Below are 18,018 nucleotides of genomic sequence, written 5' to 3'. Positions count from 1 at the left end.
TTTTTGGTTGTTTGAAAGAACATGCGGGTAGGCATGTTTTTCATTTCGTAGTTTCTAACAATGATTAGATTGGTTAGGTGATCGGTTTATGTTTGAGCTCCTTGCAATGATAGTGGTTAGGTTCTGTCATATAAGTGGGCGAATCCCCGTTGACAGATCCTGCTCGGATTCTATCAAGTAAGCGGATAACCAAATCCCTTTGATAGACCCAAAGAGTCTGTCAGCTGTAGGTCACACCCTCGCTGAAGCTCTTAAGGCAACGCAGACTCATAGACAGTAACTACGAAGTCTTCTGCCTAAACAGGTAAGAACCAAGGTTGTATTTACATCCTACAACTAGTGTTGTTTTCCCCTTTTTTCCATATTTATATTGCTGTCTCTTTCCCTCCACCAAGGGTGTCAATCAGCTAAGTATATATCTGACAGGAAAGTTCATGTACAAAAATGTTATTGTTAGTATACAATAAGGTTTTGTACATACTTACCTGGCAGATATATACGATTGATGGCCCGCCCAGCCTCCCCTCAGGAGACAGGTGGAAGGAAAATTCTGGCTGGAAGGGAGATTGTTCTTACAGCCGCCACCCAGCGGCGGGTAAGGTAGATCACCTGACCTACCTGTCGCGTGTGCCGCGAGTTTTGAATTCTGTCGTGACGTCAGAGACGTAAAGCTAAGTATATATCTGCCAGGTAAGTATGTACAAAACCTTATTGTATACTAACAATAACATTTTTAAACACTGACATTCATCAATATTTCATAGGGGTAGATGGCAATCTTTCCTCATCATCAAGCATCAATTTCCCTGCAATGAATACTGGTCCAATGAGTCAAACAGGTCGTGGTACTAATGTGGTAAGTCCATTTTACAGTTCTTATGATGAGTTTTTTTCTTTTTTTTACAACTCCGTATATCACAGTGTTATTGATTATTTTCAGTAAATCAAAAGTTTGAGTAGCAAGGCATATTCAGTGCCATACTTTGTGTGTTTAGTAATAGTGTTTCCTATTGCTGATGTTGTGTTACTAGGATAGGCAGTTGTAAGTGCATTTTTATCTTATACAGGGATCAGAAATACAAATGTTATATAAGGATCAGAAATACAAATGTTACAAATAAAATATTGTGAATTTCATATTTTTCAAAATGATTTCATGTTGTTTATTTCAAAGACTTTTAGCATAGCTTCATTATATTGGTAAGGCAGTAGTACAATACAACCCTGCCTAGTGCCTAGTGCCAAGTTCCCTATCCTAAAGGTTATGGAATATCCTTTCAGGCAGTGCTGCGGTTGTTGACACTATTAAATTTTGGAGGTTTTAATGGTACCAAAAAGTACTATGGTCATTTTTACATATATAGTTTATTTGACAAATTTCATAGCTGCTGATGATGTGCATATTTATTTTTATTATTTTAATTGACATTATCATGACTTACTAATTTTATTCATTTTCTTTTTTTGTTGGTTTGGTTTATTGCTATAACCTAATGGTTTCTTTCTAATGGATATTTGTTTAGCAACAATGTGACACTTTTGGCTCACTCCAAGAATAATAAATGCTATTTGGATGAAAATCTTACAGGAGATGGTTTAAGATTATCTTCATTAGTTGTTTGTTACTGTTTAAAATTGTAGTACATAAAGTACTTAACTCAGTACTATTCTGTATTACTGTATGACCTTTGCAAATTATAAATCAGAAAATAACAAATGAGATTAATCCTTTAATGTGTCACAAATTTTTATAAAATGCATATTATTGAACTCTTGAATTTTGTCAGTTGTGTGGTTAGTCATTTGAAGCTGAGAAATAAATGTTTAGTTGTCATGGAAACTATAAATTGATATGGGAAGGGATTATGTACGTATATAGGAAAGCATACAGTAAATTTAGAATTTAAAAAGAAATGGGAGGGATCTTTTAGGAGAGAAATGAGAGTAGAATGACGACAAAAGAAAGCAATTAATGGAAAGAACATCCCTAAAGCTCTGGTGGAGGATAGGCAGGAAAAGGATACTCTCAAGTGATTTATTTTTCTTGGTATCAGTTTTGATGAATTGAAGAAAGAGAATATTTTTTCTTGTGTTTGAGTTTTGTGAATTAGCTTTTTCTGTAATGTTTATAATCTGTAAAGGTAATCACCATGCCAGAAATACTGTTAAGCATGTGATTATGTTTCCAAGTTCAGTAGCTTCCATTGTTTCATGAAATCTTATTGCATTATGTCCAGCCATGTTAACCCTTAAACGCCGAGCCGGTATTTCCGAAAGTGTCTCCCGTATGCCGGCGGCGTTCACGAGTGAGTGCCGAAGCGGAAAAAAAGTTTTTTTCAAAAAAAGTCATCAGCACGCTTATTTTCAAGATTAAGAATTCATTTTTGGCTCCTTTTTTCGTCATTGCCTGAAGTTTAGTATGCAACCATCAGAAATGAAAAAAATATCATTATCATATATAAATATTTGAATATATGACAGCGCAAAATAAAAATTTCATATATAATTGTATACAAATCGCACTGTGAGCAAAACGGTTAAAGCTAATGAGTTAATTATTTTTTCGTTGTATTGTACACTAAATTGCGATGATTTTGGTATCTAACAAATTGTAAAACAATCAAAGCAACACAGAGAAAATGTTATCACAATATGATGCATGAATTCGTAATGCGGACGTAAAAAAAAGCTGTTTTAAAAAATTCACTACAAATCGAAATATTGTGCTAGAGACTTCCCATTTGTTGCAAAATTAAGGTAATTGATTGAATATTACTAGACTGAAGTGTTGTAGCTTACAATTGCATTTTCCAACCATTCCGGTCGAGTTAAAGTTGACCGAAGGTCGAATTTTTTCTGTTTATTGTTATTTCTGGGCTCAGCTCGTGTCGGCCTATGAAAGTATCCTTAATATCCATTCTTTCTAGGTAGAAAATTAAACCTAAAATTACCAGAGAAAAACAAAACTTAAGAAAAAATGTCAGTAAAACTGCCTCGATCACGTCTTAAAAGAAGTGTCGGTAATGATAAAGGGGCGAGTGTGGAACCACTACCCAGAGCCACCAAACCCAATTAGACTTCCTATCAGGAATCCCCCCAAGAAAAGAGAGCTGATACCAACGGGGGCGATGCAGCCTCTACTACTACTACTAGGGACCCACGGACAGGACAGCAGGCCCCTAAGCGGACATCCTTAAATTTTAGCGCCTAGCGGACGAAAGTCGCCATTTTCTTGTGCTTCGTTGCTTTTATTGGATTTTATTCGTATATCTACGATGGAAACGCTCTGCAATTGCCCACAGGCTAAGTTAAGTAACCTCATAAGTAACATTTTACCATAGTTTTATCTTCCGGGTTTAGCCAGTTTATTTTCCTCAATTAGGTCCAGGTCAATAACGGTTCCCCGGTTGTCTCGTGGCCGGCCAATGCCGCCGTCGTAAGAATTCCCCTGGTCCTCCCATACCTGGGACTTACTTATTTACTTATGGGCTTACGTTAATGCATAAACATTTCATTGTTTTTAATCGATCGGTTTTAGCTAGTTTTCAGCCCGCCTACCCATTCTCTTAGCTTGGTATTTTAGGGCTATTATTATTATTTTCGCCGCCCCAGCATCCCGGCTCTTGCTCTAGCGAGGCGGCTATTGCTGGCTCCGAGGTAGGCTCCTGTTTTCTTGGAACAGTCTGCCTCCTGCCTTAGGCTTCTTTCTTTCTTTTTACTAAAAGTGTCTCTTCCAGCCTTTCGGATGTAATTTTTATTTTCTTTTTATTTGGGTTTTATTAGGGCCTAGCCTAGAGGTGCTTGTTCCATGTATTGGTACCAAGCTTGGTTCACCGTGGCCCTACCGAACGGTTGGTGTTGCTCGCGGTCTAGGCCACTTTGCCTGTTCACCGTGTTTCCATAGCACCTTAACCCTGTTCCCTTGCCTTTCCTATCTCTGATATAGGGAGGAGCTGGGGACCCTTGGTTGTTATGACAAACTCATCGCCTCTCATCTACACTTTCCGGAGGTTGGTCCATGGGTCCTCCCAGCGGGTGGGTATAGGGCGTACCACTATGGAGGTACCGAGGTCCGCCATGCGGGTAGTTTGGTGAGGTCTGGGGAGGAGGGTATGGCCATCCATCCCCCCCTTATTTTTCTCCGCGCCTCCCAGGCCGTGTTTGCGCCGGAGACCCTTGCCTCCTCCCGCCCCTCCCCGCAGTTGCATCAGGGGCCACCTCACTCCCTTACGATACGAAAGGAGGCCTTCCGTCGCAGCCGGGCAACCTTTGGTTATAGGTTACTGGCGTCCTGCTAGAGGGGCAGGGTGGGCACTACGAGTGGTCGATGGTTGCTTGCCTACATAGACCAAAATCCTTAATTATCTCCCGCCCCCGCTACAGGAAGGGAGTCTTACCCTTACCTACAGCACGCTTTCTAGTAGAACGTGGGCGGAGAGAAGTTTGTTTTATTTTTGTTATTTTAAGGAGGAATACCCTAATTAATAACGATAATTTTACAATGAATTGTTGTGTTATTATTTATTTAAATTTTATTTTATTTTCAGAACCATTCACCCCGCCCATTTTCCGTCGTGGTTTCGCCATTACACCCCCCAACTTCCTAAGTTGGTTTGATTCTTGTGCTTCCGCAATCGAGGCGGAGCCATAAGCCTATTTCCGCAACCCTGGTTACCAACCCAGACGTATTTTTTTTTTGGGGGGGGGGGGGCGGGCTGTCTGGTTTTTATCTAACTTTATCGCTCCGGCACCAGCGGAGGGCATAATTGTTTAGACTGTAAGTGTTTTACTTGGTACTCATGTACTTTTTTTCACTTACATGCTACCAACTGCCAAGGTCCCAAGCCTGTTAATGCGACGCTTTAAACGACCCCTGTGGACATGGACGAGTGCAGGTACACCGCCCCTTTGTGCCACGTCGTTTCAAACGGATGAGCTCTGCCTGGCACCTGAAGCCCGTGCGCCCATATGCTTACTACCCTAGTCGGGGATCAGCTTGGGAGCATGGGGTTAAGTCCATTAATAGGACCTTACTTAATGATTTTTACGAACAACTTCTAGTCCGTAAGTTTGTTTAACCCCGTTCGCCACAATTCGGCAGCTGAATCTCACCCTTCTTTCAGGCTAGCGGGTGAGGGAGGGAAGTCGCCCCTCGCCACCCTGAAAGCGGTGGGTGGGGCGGTCTTTTGGGGTAGAAACCGCCGTCCAAGGGGCCCAGCCCTACATTTTTGGATAGGCAGCTGGCCATCCAGGATCTTTCCCCGCGGGCAAGTCGGACGTGGGTTACGTCGACCACCCTTGTCCAGCTGCCGCCCTACTGCATAGCCTCCATCCAGCAAGAACCTCCAGCAATCGTTTGGGGTCGTAAAGCCTCCCAGAAGGTCGGTTCCGGAACGTCGCTTGCCCTGGTACCTTAACGCCTAGAAGCCGCCCATGGGCGGTAGTGGGGTAGGATTTTGGTTTGGTTTGAGGTAGGTATTGTCGGGCGCCCTCCCAAGGTCCTTTCCTTGGGCGCCTCCTGGATCGTTCTCCTGTCCCCTCTTTCTTCCGCTTCTTTCCCAAGGCTTTGCGGGGGATCCGAGATCTCCTTATTCGGCTCTCCGGTCCTGGCCTCCTATCTCTGTACCTCCTAAAGGAGCAAGTGAAAGGGAAGAGGACCGAAGACCATTAATCTAAGTTCGAACCTTACTAGGAAGTCGTCTTCGTCTTCTTCGGCGAGGAAGTCGTCGACTTCCTATGGCGATGCGGTGAAAAGGCAAGCCGGGCTCTTCCCCCAATCGAAGAGCCTCCAGAGCCAAGGCTTCGAAGGAAGTAAGGCTCGCACTCCCAACCAGAGTCACTGCCTTCTCCCGCGCCCGCTTGCTTCCACCCTCCGGCTATGCCGGCAGGGGTAGCAAGCACGCCAGCACCTGCGATCCCTCTACTGTCCTCCAAGCAGGGTGATGATGGAACAGGTTGGCCGTGCTAGTAGGCTCCCAATCTTCTCCGCACTGGGAACGCGGTTCGATAGCAGATGTTTGCCCAATTGTCAAACAGTCCTTGTGCTCAACTGGACAGCTCCATCCAGGATCTATCCTAATAAAGAATGAGAAGAGAATGGAGGACCCGACGTAGCTGGGCTAGCTCAGGCTCCTCCCCCAGTCGCCTCCCCTGCATCTAGCACGGGATTCTTCAACTTCCACCTTATTTGAACCTCCTTGCCAGCTTTCTTCAGGGAAACCCATGGAGAAGTAGCTGCCTAGCCTCGCCATTCAAGGACCGGAAGGATTTCTAATCTCGGAGTGTTGGAACTTCGAAGGGATTGAAGGACTTCGAGGTTCTACCCTCCGGGTTCTTGACGCAGCCTTTCATCGGGTATTGCTAGGTCTGCGCACACAAACGGCTCTTTCACGAGAGGAAGAAACAAAATCTCTAAGGAGGTCAGTTCTTTACAGTAGAGATCACCGCCCAGCGGGAATGGGGTTCACTGCCTTGAGGACTGGGAGTGTACTAACACTAAACTACCAGGCCTACAAGAGTCCCTTCACTATTTTCGCGACGGAAGAAGGGAGGTCTCTCCTTTCCGTTCGCCGAGCGACAATTGGTGGAGAAGTCTCTTTCAGGCAGTCCTCAAATGGATGAGCCCCATTCCACAGTTTGAGGGGATTGGCGGAGTCTACTTCTCCTCTCTTTCCGCCGCCTTCGGAGAACTTGTGGTAAAACCTGCCAGCTACATTCACTGCTGGGTAAACCTCAGCCGGACTGCGCGCATGGACCAGTTTCGGTGAGGAAGTTTACCTTAGGGCTGCCGGATTCCCTAAGCCCAGGCAGAGTTCGAGGCGCGAACATAGGTTTGGCAGGTTCCGCCCCTCAATTCCCTCATACCATTTACAGAAATGGCTGCTCTTTCCTACGCTACGGAACCCGCTGTTCAAGATTCTGGCGAAATCTCAGTTTCAGACGGTTTCTGACGGACAGCTTTTTGACTTTCTTCCAAGGACTAGGAATGGAACTGCCGGAAGCCATGGTTCCTACAAGAGTGCACCCAATCAGGCATTAGACTAATAGACTCTTGGCTGCAAGCATGTGGGGAGCGGATCTCTTTCCCAGAGGTCCTGCAGTGAAGAGGTCCACCACGAAGCTGCGAGACTCAAGCCAGAAGCCCTTAGAGCTAGGTTGGGTATTTCCTCAAAGAGGAAGCACGGAATCCAGTTCCCACTGCTTGGCAAGATAAAACCAAAGGAACGGCTGGTTAAGAGGTTCCAGCCTTATCAAAAAACTCCAGCCTAATCAACAGCAGCAATTTGTGGCCAGGCAGTGCCCAAGGTTACCCACAACAGGGACAACCTTCCACCATCTTACAAACAGAACCAACCTTTCCGGCTCTGGTGGGTCCCCCAGCAATCTCAACCATCCACTTCCTACGCCATCTCGCCGGCCTTCAATCCCTGCTTATTTGAGGCCTCAAGGGCTACTCCTCAACCGAGACAGGTAGGGTCGACATGGTTATTTCGTTTCCAGCCCGTGGCGCAGGAAGGGGGCACGAGGAGTAGAACGTTTCAGAAGGAGGGCCGTGGTGGTCCAACCCGCCCATTCAGCAATGAGGGCTCCCCAGGTAGGGAGGGAGGGCTGTTCCTCTTCCGCACAGGTGGGCGGTTTCAGCAATTGGGCACAGAGCATAGTTCGGTCCAAAGGGATTAGGCTGGAGTTGGATCAAAGATCCCCCTCCAATCAAATCATTTCATCAGGTACCCTCGTAGGAATTTGATAAGAAATTACGCGGATAAGAACTCCTTTCAGAAAGGAGCTATTGCGAGAGTCGAAAACATCTAAAATTTCAAGGGCGCTTATTTTCAGCGTGGCCCAAAGCAAAGGCTCAACAAAAAGAAGGTGGGTAATCTTAGGACTTGTCAAAGGCTAAAGCTCCTTTCATATTCGTGCTGCGAACCGTTTCAAGATGCTTACCGCCCTCCTCGCAAGTTAAGGTACCTTTACTTCCGCGTGGAGCCGTCACAATGCTCCATCGATCTTAACAAGACGCATACTATCATATCCCTATAGCCAGGACACTTCCGCCCATTCCTAGGATTACAATGGCTAGGAAATCAAGAAACATTCTTCATTTCAAAGTTGATGCCACCCTTTCGTCCTGGAATGTAGCCCCAGGGTATTCACAAAGATAGCAGAAAGTGGTTGTACAACATTGAGAGGCCTCAGGGATAATCATTGGTACGGCGGGCATAACTCTCGACGATTGGTATTGATCTTGGGCACCAACAGTCGAGGAATGTCGGCGAAGCTACCAAAAAGGTAGTTACACTTTTCCTGGAACATCTTGGGGTTCAGATAAACAAAACAAAATCCAGACTTACTTTCCGGAATCTCGTTTTCAGTGGCTAGGAATCCAATGGGATTTGTCTTCCCACAATCTATCAATTCCAGTTGGCCAAACGGAAGGAAATAGCAAAATCTGTCAGGCAATTCTCAAATGCCAACAAACAAACGTCAAGAAGAAACGCAGGAGAGAATCCTAGGGTCCTCTTCAGTTTGCTTCGGTAACAGAGTATCCTTCTGAAAGCAAGAAGGCTGAAAGATATAATCGAATTTGGCGGGGTTCAAAAAGCAAACTCCAAATATCGAGGACAAGTTGGTCAGTAATGTTCCACAGATCCATTCGTCAACCAACCTACGGCCTTGGTCAAAGTAAAGTAAACTTAGGCCAAGAAAGTACCGCCCTTCAATATCCCCTCCCAGTGCTACACGCCATTCAGCCACGGATGCATCCTGTCCGGGTGGGGGGGATACTCTCAGTTCAAACAGTTCAGGGGACTTGGTCAGTTCAATTTCGCCAGCTCCACATAAACGTGTTGGAAGCGAATGGCAGTATTTCTTACTCTGAAGAGACTGCTTACCCCCGAAGAAGTCTCATCTAAGGCTAGTTTTGGACAGTGCAGTGGTAGTTCATTGCATCAACAGAGGAGGGTCCAAATCCAAACATGTGAACCATGTCATGATATGCCATCTTTGCATTAGCAAACACACAAAGCAAATCTGTCTGCCACTCACTGGCAGGGTTAAGAAATGTGATAGCAGACAGCTCTGTCCCGGTCAGTTCCTCTGGAATCAGAGTGGTCTCTGGACGTCGGGTCATTCCAGTGGGTAAGCCGGAGAGTCCCAGGTCTCCAAGTGGATCTCTTCGTCACAAGCGAACCACAAGCTCCCTTGCTATGTGCCCCAACCTGGACCTCTGGCTTATGCCACGGACGCCCTGTCGTTAGATTGGAATCAGTGGAGGAGAATTTATGTTTTTCCTCCAGTGAATCTTCTCTTGAAAGTCCTAGACAAACTAAGGTCTTTCAAAGGGATAGTAGCTCTGATTGCACCGGACTGGCCCAAGAGCAACTGGTATCCTCTTCTCTTGGAATTGGGTCTCCGACCTCAACGGATCCCCAATCCCAATCTATCACAATCAGTACAAATGAGGACTGTGTTCGCTTCCTCAGGAACTCTCCAGACCCTAACTTTATGGACTTCATGAAGTTTGCGGCTAATAAAGATGCTGACATTGATCCACAGAATATTCTCTTCCTAGAATCAGATAAGAGAGAGTCAAACCATTAGACAATATGACTCAGCTGTTAAAAAATTAGCATCTTTCTTGAGAGAATCGAACACTACAAACCATGACAGTTAATTTGGCTATATCCTTTTTCAGATCCTTATTTGAAAAAGGTTTAGCAGCTAGCACGATTACCACTCATAAAATCGGCTTTGAAGAAAATCTTTCAAGTAGTTTTCAGATAGATTTGACTGAATCTTATTTCACATCTATACCCTAAAGCCTGTGCTAGACTTAGACCTTCCCAGAGGCCTACTACAGTTTCATGGTTCTTAAATGACGTCCTCAAACTAGCTTCAGATACTGACAACTCATCTTGTACATTCATAATGCTCCTGAGGAAGACATTATTCTTATTAAGCCTAGCCTCAGGAGCTAGAATTTCAGAACTGTCGGCTCTATCCAGGGTGATGCGGGTCATGTGGAATTCCTCCCATCAGGAGAAGTTCTACTTGCTCCGGATCGTAGCTTTTTAGCCAAAAATGAAGATCCTCTTGCAAGGTGGGCCCTTGGAAGGTTATCCCACTTCCACAGGATCCTTCTCTCTGCCCAGTATCAACTCTTAGAGCCTTTCTATCTCGTACTTCTTCTAGATCCTCAGGTGCTCTCTTCATGAGAGAAAAAGGTGGTACTTTATCAGTTAAAGGCATTAGACAGCAAATCCTTTACTTCATTAAACAAGCCAACCCTGAGTCATTCCCAAAAGCACATGATATCAGGGGAGTAGCCACCTCAATTAATTATTTCCAACATATGAACTTTGAGGATCTTAGAAAGTATACTGGATGGAAATCCCCGACAGTCTTTTAAACGGCATTATTTAAAGTCCTTGGAATCTTTAAAAGTTTCAGCAGTAGCAAGGAGAAAAGGGAAACCATAGTTTCCCCTAGATACTGTTTAGTAGTTGTAGTTATAGATCCAGGTCTCCTTTCTACCTACATCAACCAACATGTCCTCACCCTATCGTCAGGCTACTCAAACATCATAGCCTTAGCCGTTGTATCATATAGTGGATTGTCCCTTATTTTTTTGGCTAGGGACATCCACATTTGTACTGATAATGGTACTTCAGTGTACCTACCCTTATTTTTATGCTAGGGTAGGACACTATGTTTGTATATATTCACCATTTTATGTTAATGATGAACTTCAGTCACAATGTGTTTGTATATATTTTGGAATATGTAATTGATGATGGATTTCCATTTGTTTCGTGTACTACCCTTATTTTATGCTAGGGTAGGACACATGGGTGTATATATTTATAATTTTGTATTTTTGTTAAGTAAATCCCAATTTTTCCCCTTATTTTACATGCATCTTTGTAATTTACTTTAATTACCATTTAAGTACTTTAAGATTACTAACATTTTATTATTTTACTGTTAAAATAAGTTAGTTTAAGTGCTTAATTTGTATGCTGTAATTGATTTACTTATATTATATCCATCATTTTAAATTGTTTTTCATTGTTCCCTTTTCCATCTTGTCTGTTTCTATGGTACTCTTTCATAGGCCGACACGAGCTGAGCCCAGAAAAGGGATTTTGACGAAGGAAAAATCTATTTCTGGGTGATTGGCTCGTGTCGCCCTATGAAAACCCCCTTTTTATAGTTTGTTTTCCCCCCTTGCAGGACAAGATGTATTTAACTGTTTTATTTAAGGATGTCCGCTAGGGGCGCTGCTGTCGTCCGTGGCGTCCTCTAGTAGTAGTAGTAGAGGCTGCATCGCCCGTTGGTATCAGCTCTCTCTTGGGGGGATTCTGATAGGAAGTTCTAATTGGTGTTTGGCTCGTGGTAGTGTTCCACACTCGCCCCGTTATCATACCGACACTTCTTTTTAAGAGTGAGCGAGGTCAGTTTTACTGACATTTTCTTATTTTGTTTTCTCTGGTAATTTTAGGCTAATTTTACCTAGAAAGAATGATATTAAGGATACTTTCATAGGGCGACACGAGCCAATCACCCAGAAATAGATTTTTCCTTCGTCAAAATCCCTTTTATATGAAAATATTTCAAAACTGATAAAAGCTACAACCATGGGTTGTTTATTGTTGTATTCTAAAGAAAATTGCGCACATTTTTATATATAAACTTTATGTAACGGGTAATTTAAAATGGTGCAAACATTACGACAATCGGACGAGAAAACTTTTTTTTTTTTTTTCAGAAATTCACCATAAATCGAAATATTGTGCTAGAGACTTCTAATTTGTTGCAAAATAAAGGTAAATAATTGATTATTACTAGAATGTAAGAGTTTTAGCTTACAATTGCGTTTTTCTACCATTTCGGTCGAGTCAAAGTTGACCGAAGGTTGATATTTTGGCACTTATCGTTATTTATATAAAAATATTTCCAAACTGATAAAAGCTACAACCATGGGTTGTTTTTAGTTGTATTCTACATAAAATTGCGAACATTTTCATATATAAAACTTTATGTAACGGCTAATTAAAAATGGTGCAAACATTACAACAATCGGACGAAATAATGTATGATTTTTTTGGAAGAGTTTACCGCGCTGACGTAAGGAAAAAGTTTTTTTCATAAATTCACCATAAATCGAATATTGTGCTAGAGACTTCCAATTTGTTTTAGCTTACAATTGCGTTTTTCTACCATTTCGGTAGAGTCAAAGTTGACGGAAGGTTGAAATTTTGGCACTTATCGTTATTTATATGAAAATATTTCAAAACTGATAAAAGCTACAACAATGAGTTGTTTTTTGTTGTATTCTACATGAAATTGCGCACATTTTCATATATAAAACTCATGTAACGGCTGATACGAAAATGTGCAAAATGATGTCAAAGTGACTAAATAATTTCTGAGATGTGTCGCTGATGCTTTTTGTAGTGCGACAGAAGAAATTCACGCTTGTGCGCATGGGTAATGATTGTAAACAAACAACAGCTTGATCCGTGAACTCCCAGCATCCCCCAAGGTGCGTGATTCAAAAGTTTTTGCCTAGTAGGCCTGTAACTATTTTTCTGCAAATTTTTAAAAAAACTTTTTTGTCGACGTTTCGTACATCGGTTCGGCACCCGACAGACAATTTTCATCGACGTTTAATACGTCCAATCGGCGTTAAAGAGTTATACTAAACTATGTCTTGCATAGATTTTATTTCAATTAAGTTGTTGAAATTTTTTAAAGCAAAACCATAAAATTCATGAAATTTTTTATATTTCATGAATAAAAGGCAATTAATAGTTTTACATATTCTATAGTACAAGGGGATGCTAAGAAACAAAAGGAAAGAGCAAGGAGAAATATTAAGGTGAATGAAATAGTTTCTACTCACCAGAAGCAGTTAAGAATATGTTCATGATAGCAGAATGGATGAGGAAAGACTGAAGTCATGTAGAAAATTAAAAAGACATTAAGATAAAAATGGTTTTAAAAGCAATTAAAGAAAGGAATATTGGAGCAGTGGAATCATTACTTTGAAAATTTAGTGAAGATTTATTACTCTTCACTTTTCAGTCAGGTTCTTGTAATATTAAATGTTGGCACTGGTATTTTTCGTACATCTTGACTGGAGATAAAATATTAGCCTTTATGGATTACTTCACCACTACATTGTTAATCTTTTTTGCACATGCTGGAGAAATATTGATAGCATTCTAAGGCTGCTTTTTTTTCTTTCTGTTTTTAAGTGGAGGAAATTAAGTTTGATTGAGATCATCAATACCTTTCAGATGGACAACATTTACCAGGTTATTTCCCCACCCTACAGAATACAAACACTTCAATATTTTGCAACACCAGAACAGATCAGTTAGTTAAGTACTCTGTTGTGGGGTAGACTCAGTTTGTGTGACCAAATTATTTAGGTTCTTCATCTTCAATAAGGTTGTAACAGAATTGTAATCCATCCAATGTCACTTGATATTTATCTCTTTCCTGTCAAGACCATCCTGCTTATGGTGAATTTAAGCAAAGATGGTTTCTGAAATGCCCTTGGGAAATACATGCAGTGTAAATCTCAAAAAAAAGCTTAGTCGGATGTAGGTCTTCTTTTAACAAAACTTCTTTTGAGTGTCCTGTTTTCTGTGCATATATAGAAATTTTTCTCTTTCAGAAGTGGAATAAGCACAATAGGAGATGCTTCTTTCACCTTAAAATCATGATCATTTTGAGGTGATAATATTTTTTTTGTCCTCCTTTTATCATAGTCATACCAGTGGTCAGGCTGCTTTCATCATGAATAGTATATGTATCATTCTAAAGAAAGGCCATATGAAGCATGTAGTGCGAAAGTGGTCTAACCCTCAAAAATGGCAGTTTGGAGTTATAGGTGGAAACATATTGTCCGTAGATTCAAAAACCTTGTATTGATGTTGGAAAAGGCGAAAGCGAACATCCTGCGGGGTTTATTAAGTTCTAAAGTGGCATGTTTTGGTCCAACAAGAGGTGCGGACTAACTTTAGATCAAGCGCGAAAGTGTTTTAACCCAGGAGTGAGCTTGCCTTGACTCTTGTCATCCACACTGCCTCACTGCTTTCTCACAGACTTTAAATCATAGTAGACAATTGTTTTTCATTCTCTTTTTTGCTCTCTTTTTCTCTGTCTCTCATTTTCTCTATTTCTCTCTACTTTTGTCTTTTTCCCTGAGTTTCTCTTTATATTTTCTCTGTCATATTTTTTCTAATTTTTTCTCTGATTTTCTCTCTCAATTTTTCATTTTTTCTCTTCCTGATTTTCTCTTAAAATTTTTCATTTTTCTCTTTCTCCCAATCTGAGTTGGGGAATGGGTTGTTGCCGATGTCCAAGGTAATGTGGATGTTAATAATGTAAAGTGATATTTTTTTAAGGCTCAACAATGATAAAAAAGGGATTTTGACGTAAGGAAAAATCTATTTCTGGGCGATTGGCTCGTGTCGCCAGCGAAATATCCTTTAATCTATTATTTCTAGGGTAAATGTACTAACACATACCAGAGAATAAATAAAATAAAGAAAAAGGTCAGTATAACTGACTCGCTCACCCTCCAGGAGGGTGTCGGTATGAACACTAGGCGAGTGAGACCACTACCACGAGCCAAATGCCAATAGAAATCTCCCACTACAAAATCCCTCCAAGAGGGGAGCCGACCCACAGAGTGAGCAGCTCGTACTACTACTACTCCATCCCATGCTGCCGACTGCTGCGCCTCTGGTGGCCATCCTGAAGTTAGCAGAACAATCTTGGGCGAAGGGATGGGTAGGGTGGGATTTCGCTGGCGCACGAGCCAATCGCCCAGAAATAGATTTTTCCTTACGTCAAAATCCCTTTTCTGGGCTCAGCTCGTGTCGCTGCGCGAAATCGTACCAGAGAAATAGCACAAGATTGTAAACAAAAGTAATAAAATGAGAAATAAAATAAAATAAATCAGAATAGGTCTCAAATAAAAGAATAAAAATATATAAGAATAGACTATAATTGCTAAAAGATACATATACACATGGGTATAAAAATAGAAATAGTCTTAAATTACCCTTAAATCTAATCATGTTTGTAAACATAAGGTAATACATATGTACAGTAAAATTATTTACATGTATCAATGTTATCTGTGTAACAGCATGTATCAAAAGTAAATAGCAATTAATAAAAACAATCGACAATAATATATATAAAGGAATGTATATGACTTAATATACAAAACCCGTAATCATTATATGATGTATCCCTTAGCATAAAAATGAAGGGGAAACATCCATGAGATCAATGTGTATAATCATTTGTGAGTGTCCCTAACCAGACAATAAGGGGCACCCACTACACTACCACAAAGCAGCTAAGACACAAGGTAATGCAATGAACCAGGTAGGAATAGACGAACTTTTGGGTGAGGCAGGTAGAAAGGAGGACTGAATCTTCTACTACAAACTAGCTAGAGTCAGGGGAAACTATGTTACACGCTGCTACTGCTGGGAATTTCAGAGCTTCCAAGGACTTAAGGTAGTGACGTTTGAACACTGTCGGCGATTTCCATCCAGTATACTTTTTCAACTCATCGAAGTTCATATGTTGGAAATAATTAATTGAGGTGGCTACTGCCCTGACATCATGTGCTTTCGGGAAAGAGTCAGGATTGGCTTGCTTAATAAAGTACAGGATTTGTTGCCTGATGCTTAATGGATAAAGTTCCACCTTTTTCCCTCCTAAAGAGGGGACCCGACGAAGATGAGGAGGTCCTAGACAGAAAGGCTCGTAAGGTTGTAACTGGGCAAAGAGATACATCTTGTGGAAGGGGTAGTACCTTCCAAGGTTCCCACCTCATCAAAGGATCTTCATTCTTTGCTAAAAAGCTACGTTCCGGAGAAAGTAGGACTTCTCCTGTGGGAAGGAACTGAATATGATCCGGGTCTCTGGATAGAGCCGACAGTTCTGAAATTCTTGCTCCTGAAGCTAAGCTTAATAAGAATAGGGTTTTTTCTTAAGAGCATTATAAACGAGCATGTGTCATTATCGGTTTCGGAAGCCAGTTTTAGAACATCGTTTAGAACCATGAACTGACGTAGGCCTTACAGAAGGCCTAAGCCTAGCACATGCCTTAGGAATAGACGAGAAGTAGGAATCCGTCAAGTCTATGTTAAATCCAAATTGAAATATCTTTTTCAAAGCTGACTTGTTTTGTCGTAATCGTGCTAGCTGCTAAACCTTTTTCAAATAAGGATCTGAAAAAGGATATAGCTGAATTAACTGTCATGATTCTAATATCCGAATCTCTCAGGAAGGTTGCTAACTTTTTGACAGCAGCATCATACTGCCTCAAAGTCGAATCCCTTTTTATCGGATTCCAAAGAATAGAATATTCTGAGGTCAATATTCGCATCTCTTTTTGCCGCAAACTTCATGAAATCCATAAAGTTAGGGTTTTGAGAATCCCTGAGGAAGCGAACACAGTCTTCATTTGTACTGACTGGGAGAGCTTGGGACTGGTATCTGAAGAGGACGAAGGCCCAGCTCCAAAATTAGAGGATACCAGTTGCTCTTCGGCCAATCTGGGGCTACTAGAGCCACTTGACCCTTGAAAGTCCTGAGTTTGTTCAATACTTTCATGAGGAGATTCACTGGAGGGAAGACGTAAATCTTCTCCCAGTTGTTCCAGTCTAGAGCCAGGGCGTCCGTGGCATAGGCCAGAGGGTCCAGGTTGGGGGCTACATAACACGGTAGTTTGTGGTTCGCTTGTGATGCGAAGAGGTCCACCTGTAGCCCTGGGACTCTTTGAAGGATCCATTGGAACGAACTGTTGTGTCCAGTGACCATTCCGACTCTAGGGGTACTGATCGGGATAGGGCGTCTGCTATGACGTTTCTTACTCCAGCTATGTGAGTGGAGGAAGATGCCAACTGAACTTGTCTGCCAGGGAGAAGATGGCTATCATGACGTGATTTAGATGACGTGACTTGGAGCCTCCTCTGTTTATACAATGTACTACCACTGCGCTGTCCAGACTAGCTTTATGTGGGAGTACTTGGTGGGCGTAACCTTTTTAGAGTCAAGAACACTGCCATTGCCTCCAGTACGTTTATATGGAACTGACGGAACTGAGGTGACCAAGTCCCTTGAACCTTTTTGACCTGGGAATACCCTCCCCAGCCGCTTAAGGACGCGTCTGTGTGGATGGTGACCCTGGTGGTGGAGGGAACTGAAGGGTACTGACATTGATAAATTCTTGACTCTCGCCCATGGCCGAAGTCGATTCTTTAGAATCAGAGGCGAGGATAGTTTGTCCCTGGACCTGACGTTTGCTCGCGAGCGCCCAGATTCTGGTTAGGTCTTTCAGTTTGGCTTTCATTAAGACGTTTGTCACTGATGCAAACTGGAAGAGAACCCAGGATCCTTTCCTGGGCTCTCCTTGACGCTAGTTTGTGACTTAGAAATTGCTTGACTGACTTTGCTATTTCTTTCCTTTTGGTTGATGGAATCGACAGAGTGTGGATGATAGATTCCATTGAATGCCCAGCCACTGAGTTTGACTCTGGAGTGAGTCTTGATTTGGTCCCTGTTTATTTTGAAGCCTAAATATTCCAGAACTGATCACTTTCAGAGTAGCTCTGGTGCATTCCTCGACTGATGGGGCCCAGATCAACCAATCGTCGAGATACGCTACTACCATGATCCTTGCGATCTGAGTTGTTTGCACTACCACTTCCGCTAGCTTCGTGAACACTCTGGGTGCCACGTTGAGTCCGAATGGAACTACCTTGAAGGAGAATGTCTGGTCTCCTATCTTGAAACCCAGATACGGACGGAAGTGTCTTGCAATAGGGATATGATATAAGCGTCTGTAAGATCGATAGAGGTGGTGACGGCCCCACGGGGAAGTAGGGTGCCGCACCTGTGAGATCGTGAGCATCTTGAACTTGTCGCAGCGGATGGCTAAGTTTAAGCGGGACAAGTCTAAGATTACCTTCTTTTTTGTGA

General features: G+C 42.3%; 1 protein-coding gene across 4 annotated transcripts in view; it reads left to right on the top strand.

Annotated features, from left to right (window-relative positions):
• Positions 1–18,018, top strand: part of LOC135195346 (dmX-like protein 2) — a 572,993-nt gene that overhangs the window by 473,504 nt on the left and 81,471 nt on the right. For all 4 annotated transcript variants that reach the window (XM_064221627.1, XM_064221621.1, XM_064221608.1 and 1 more), the window contains one exon: positions 765–856. In XM_064221627.1, coding sequence (XP_064077697.1) covers positions 765–856 — 92 coding nt within the window. The remainder of the gene's footprint in view (positions 1–764; positions 857–18,018) is intronic.

The sequence above is a fragment of the Macrobrachium nipponense genome, chromosome 20, assembly GCF_015104395.2.
Source record: "Macrobrachium nipponense isolate FS-2020 chromosome 20, ASM1510439v2, whole genome shotgun sequence".
NCBI lineage: Eukaryota > Metazoa > Arthropoda > Malacostraca > Decapoda > Palaemonidae > Macrobrachium > Macrobrachium nipponense.
The sequence above is the reverse complement of the archived record's forward strand: the minus strand, read 5'-3'. Positions and strand labels throughout refer to the sequence as shown.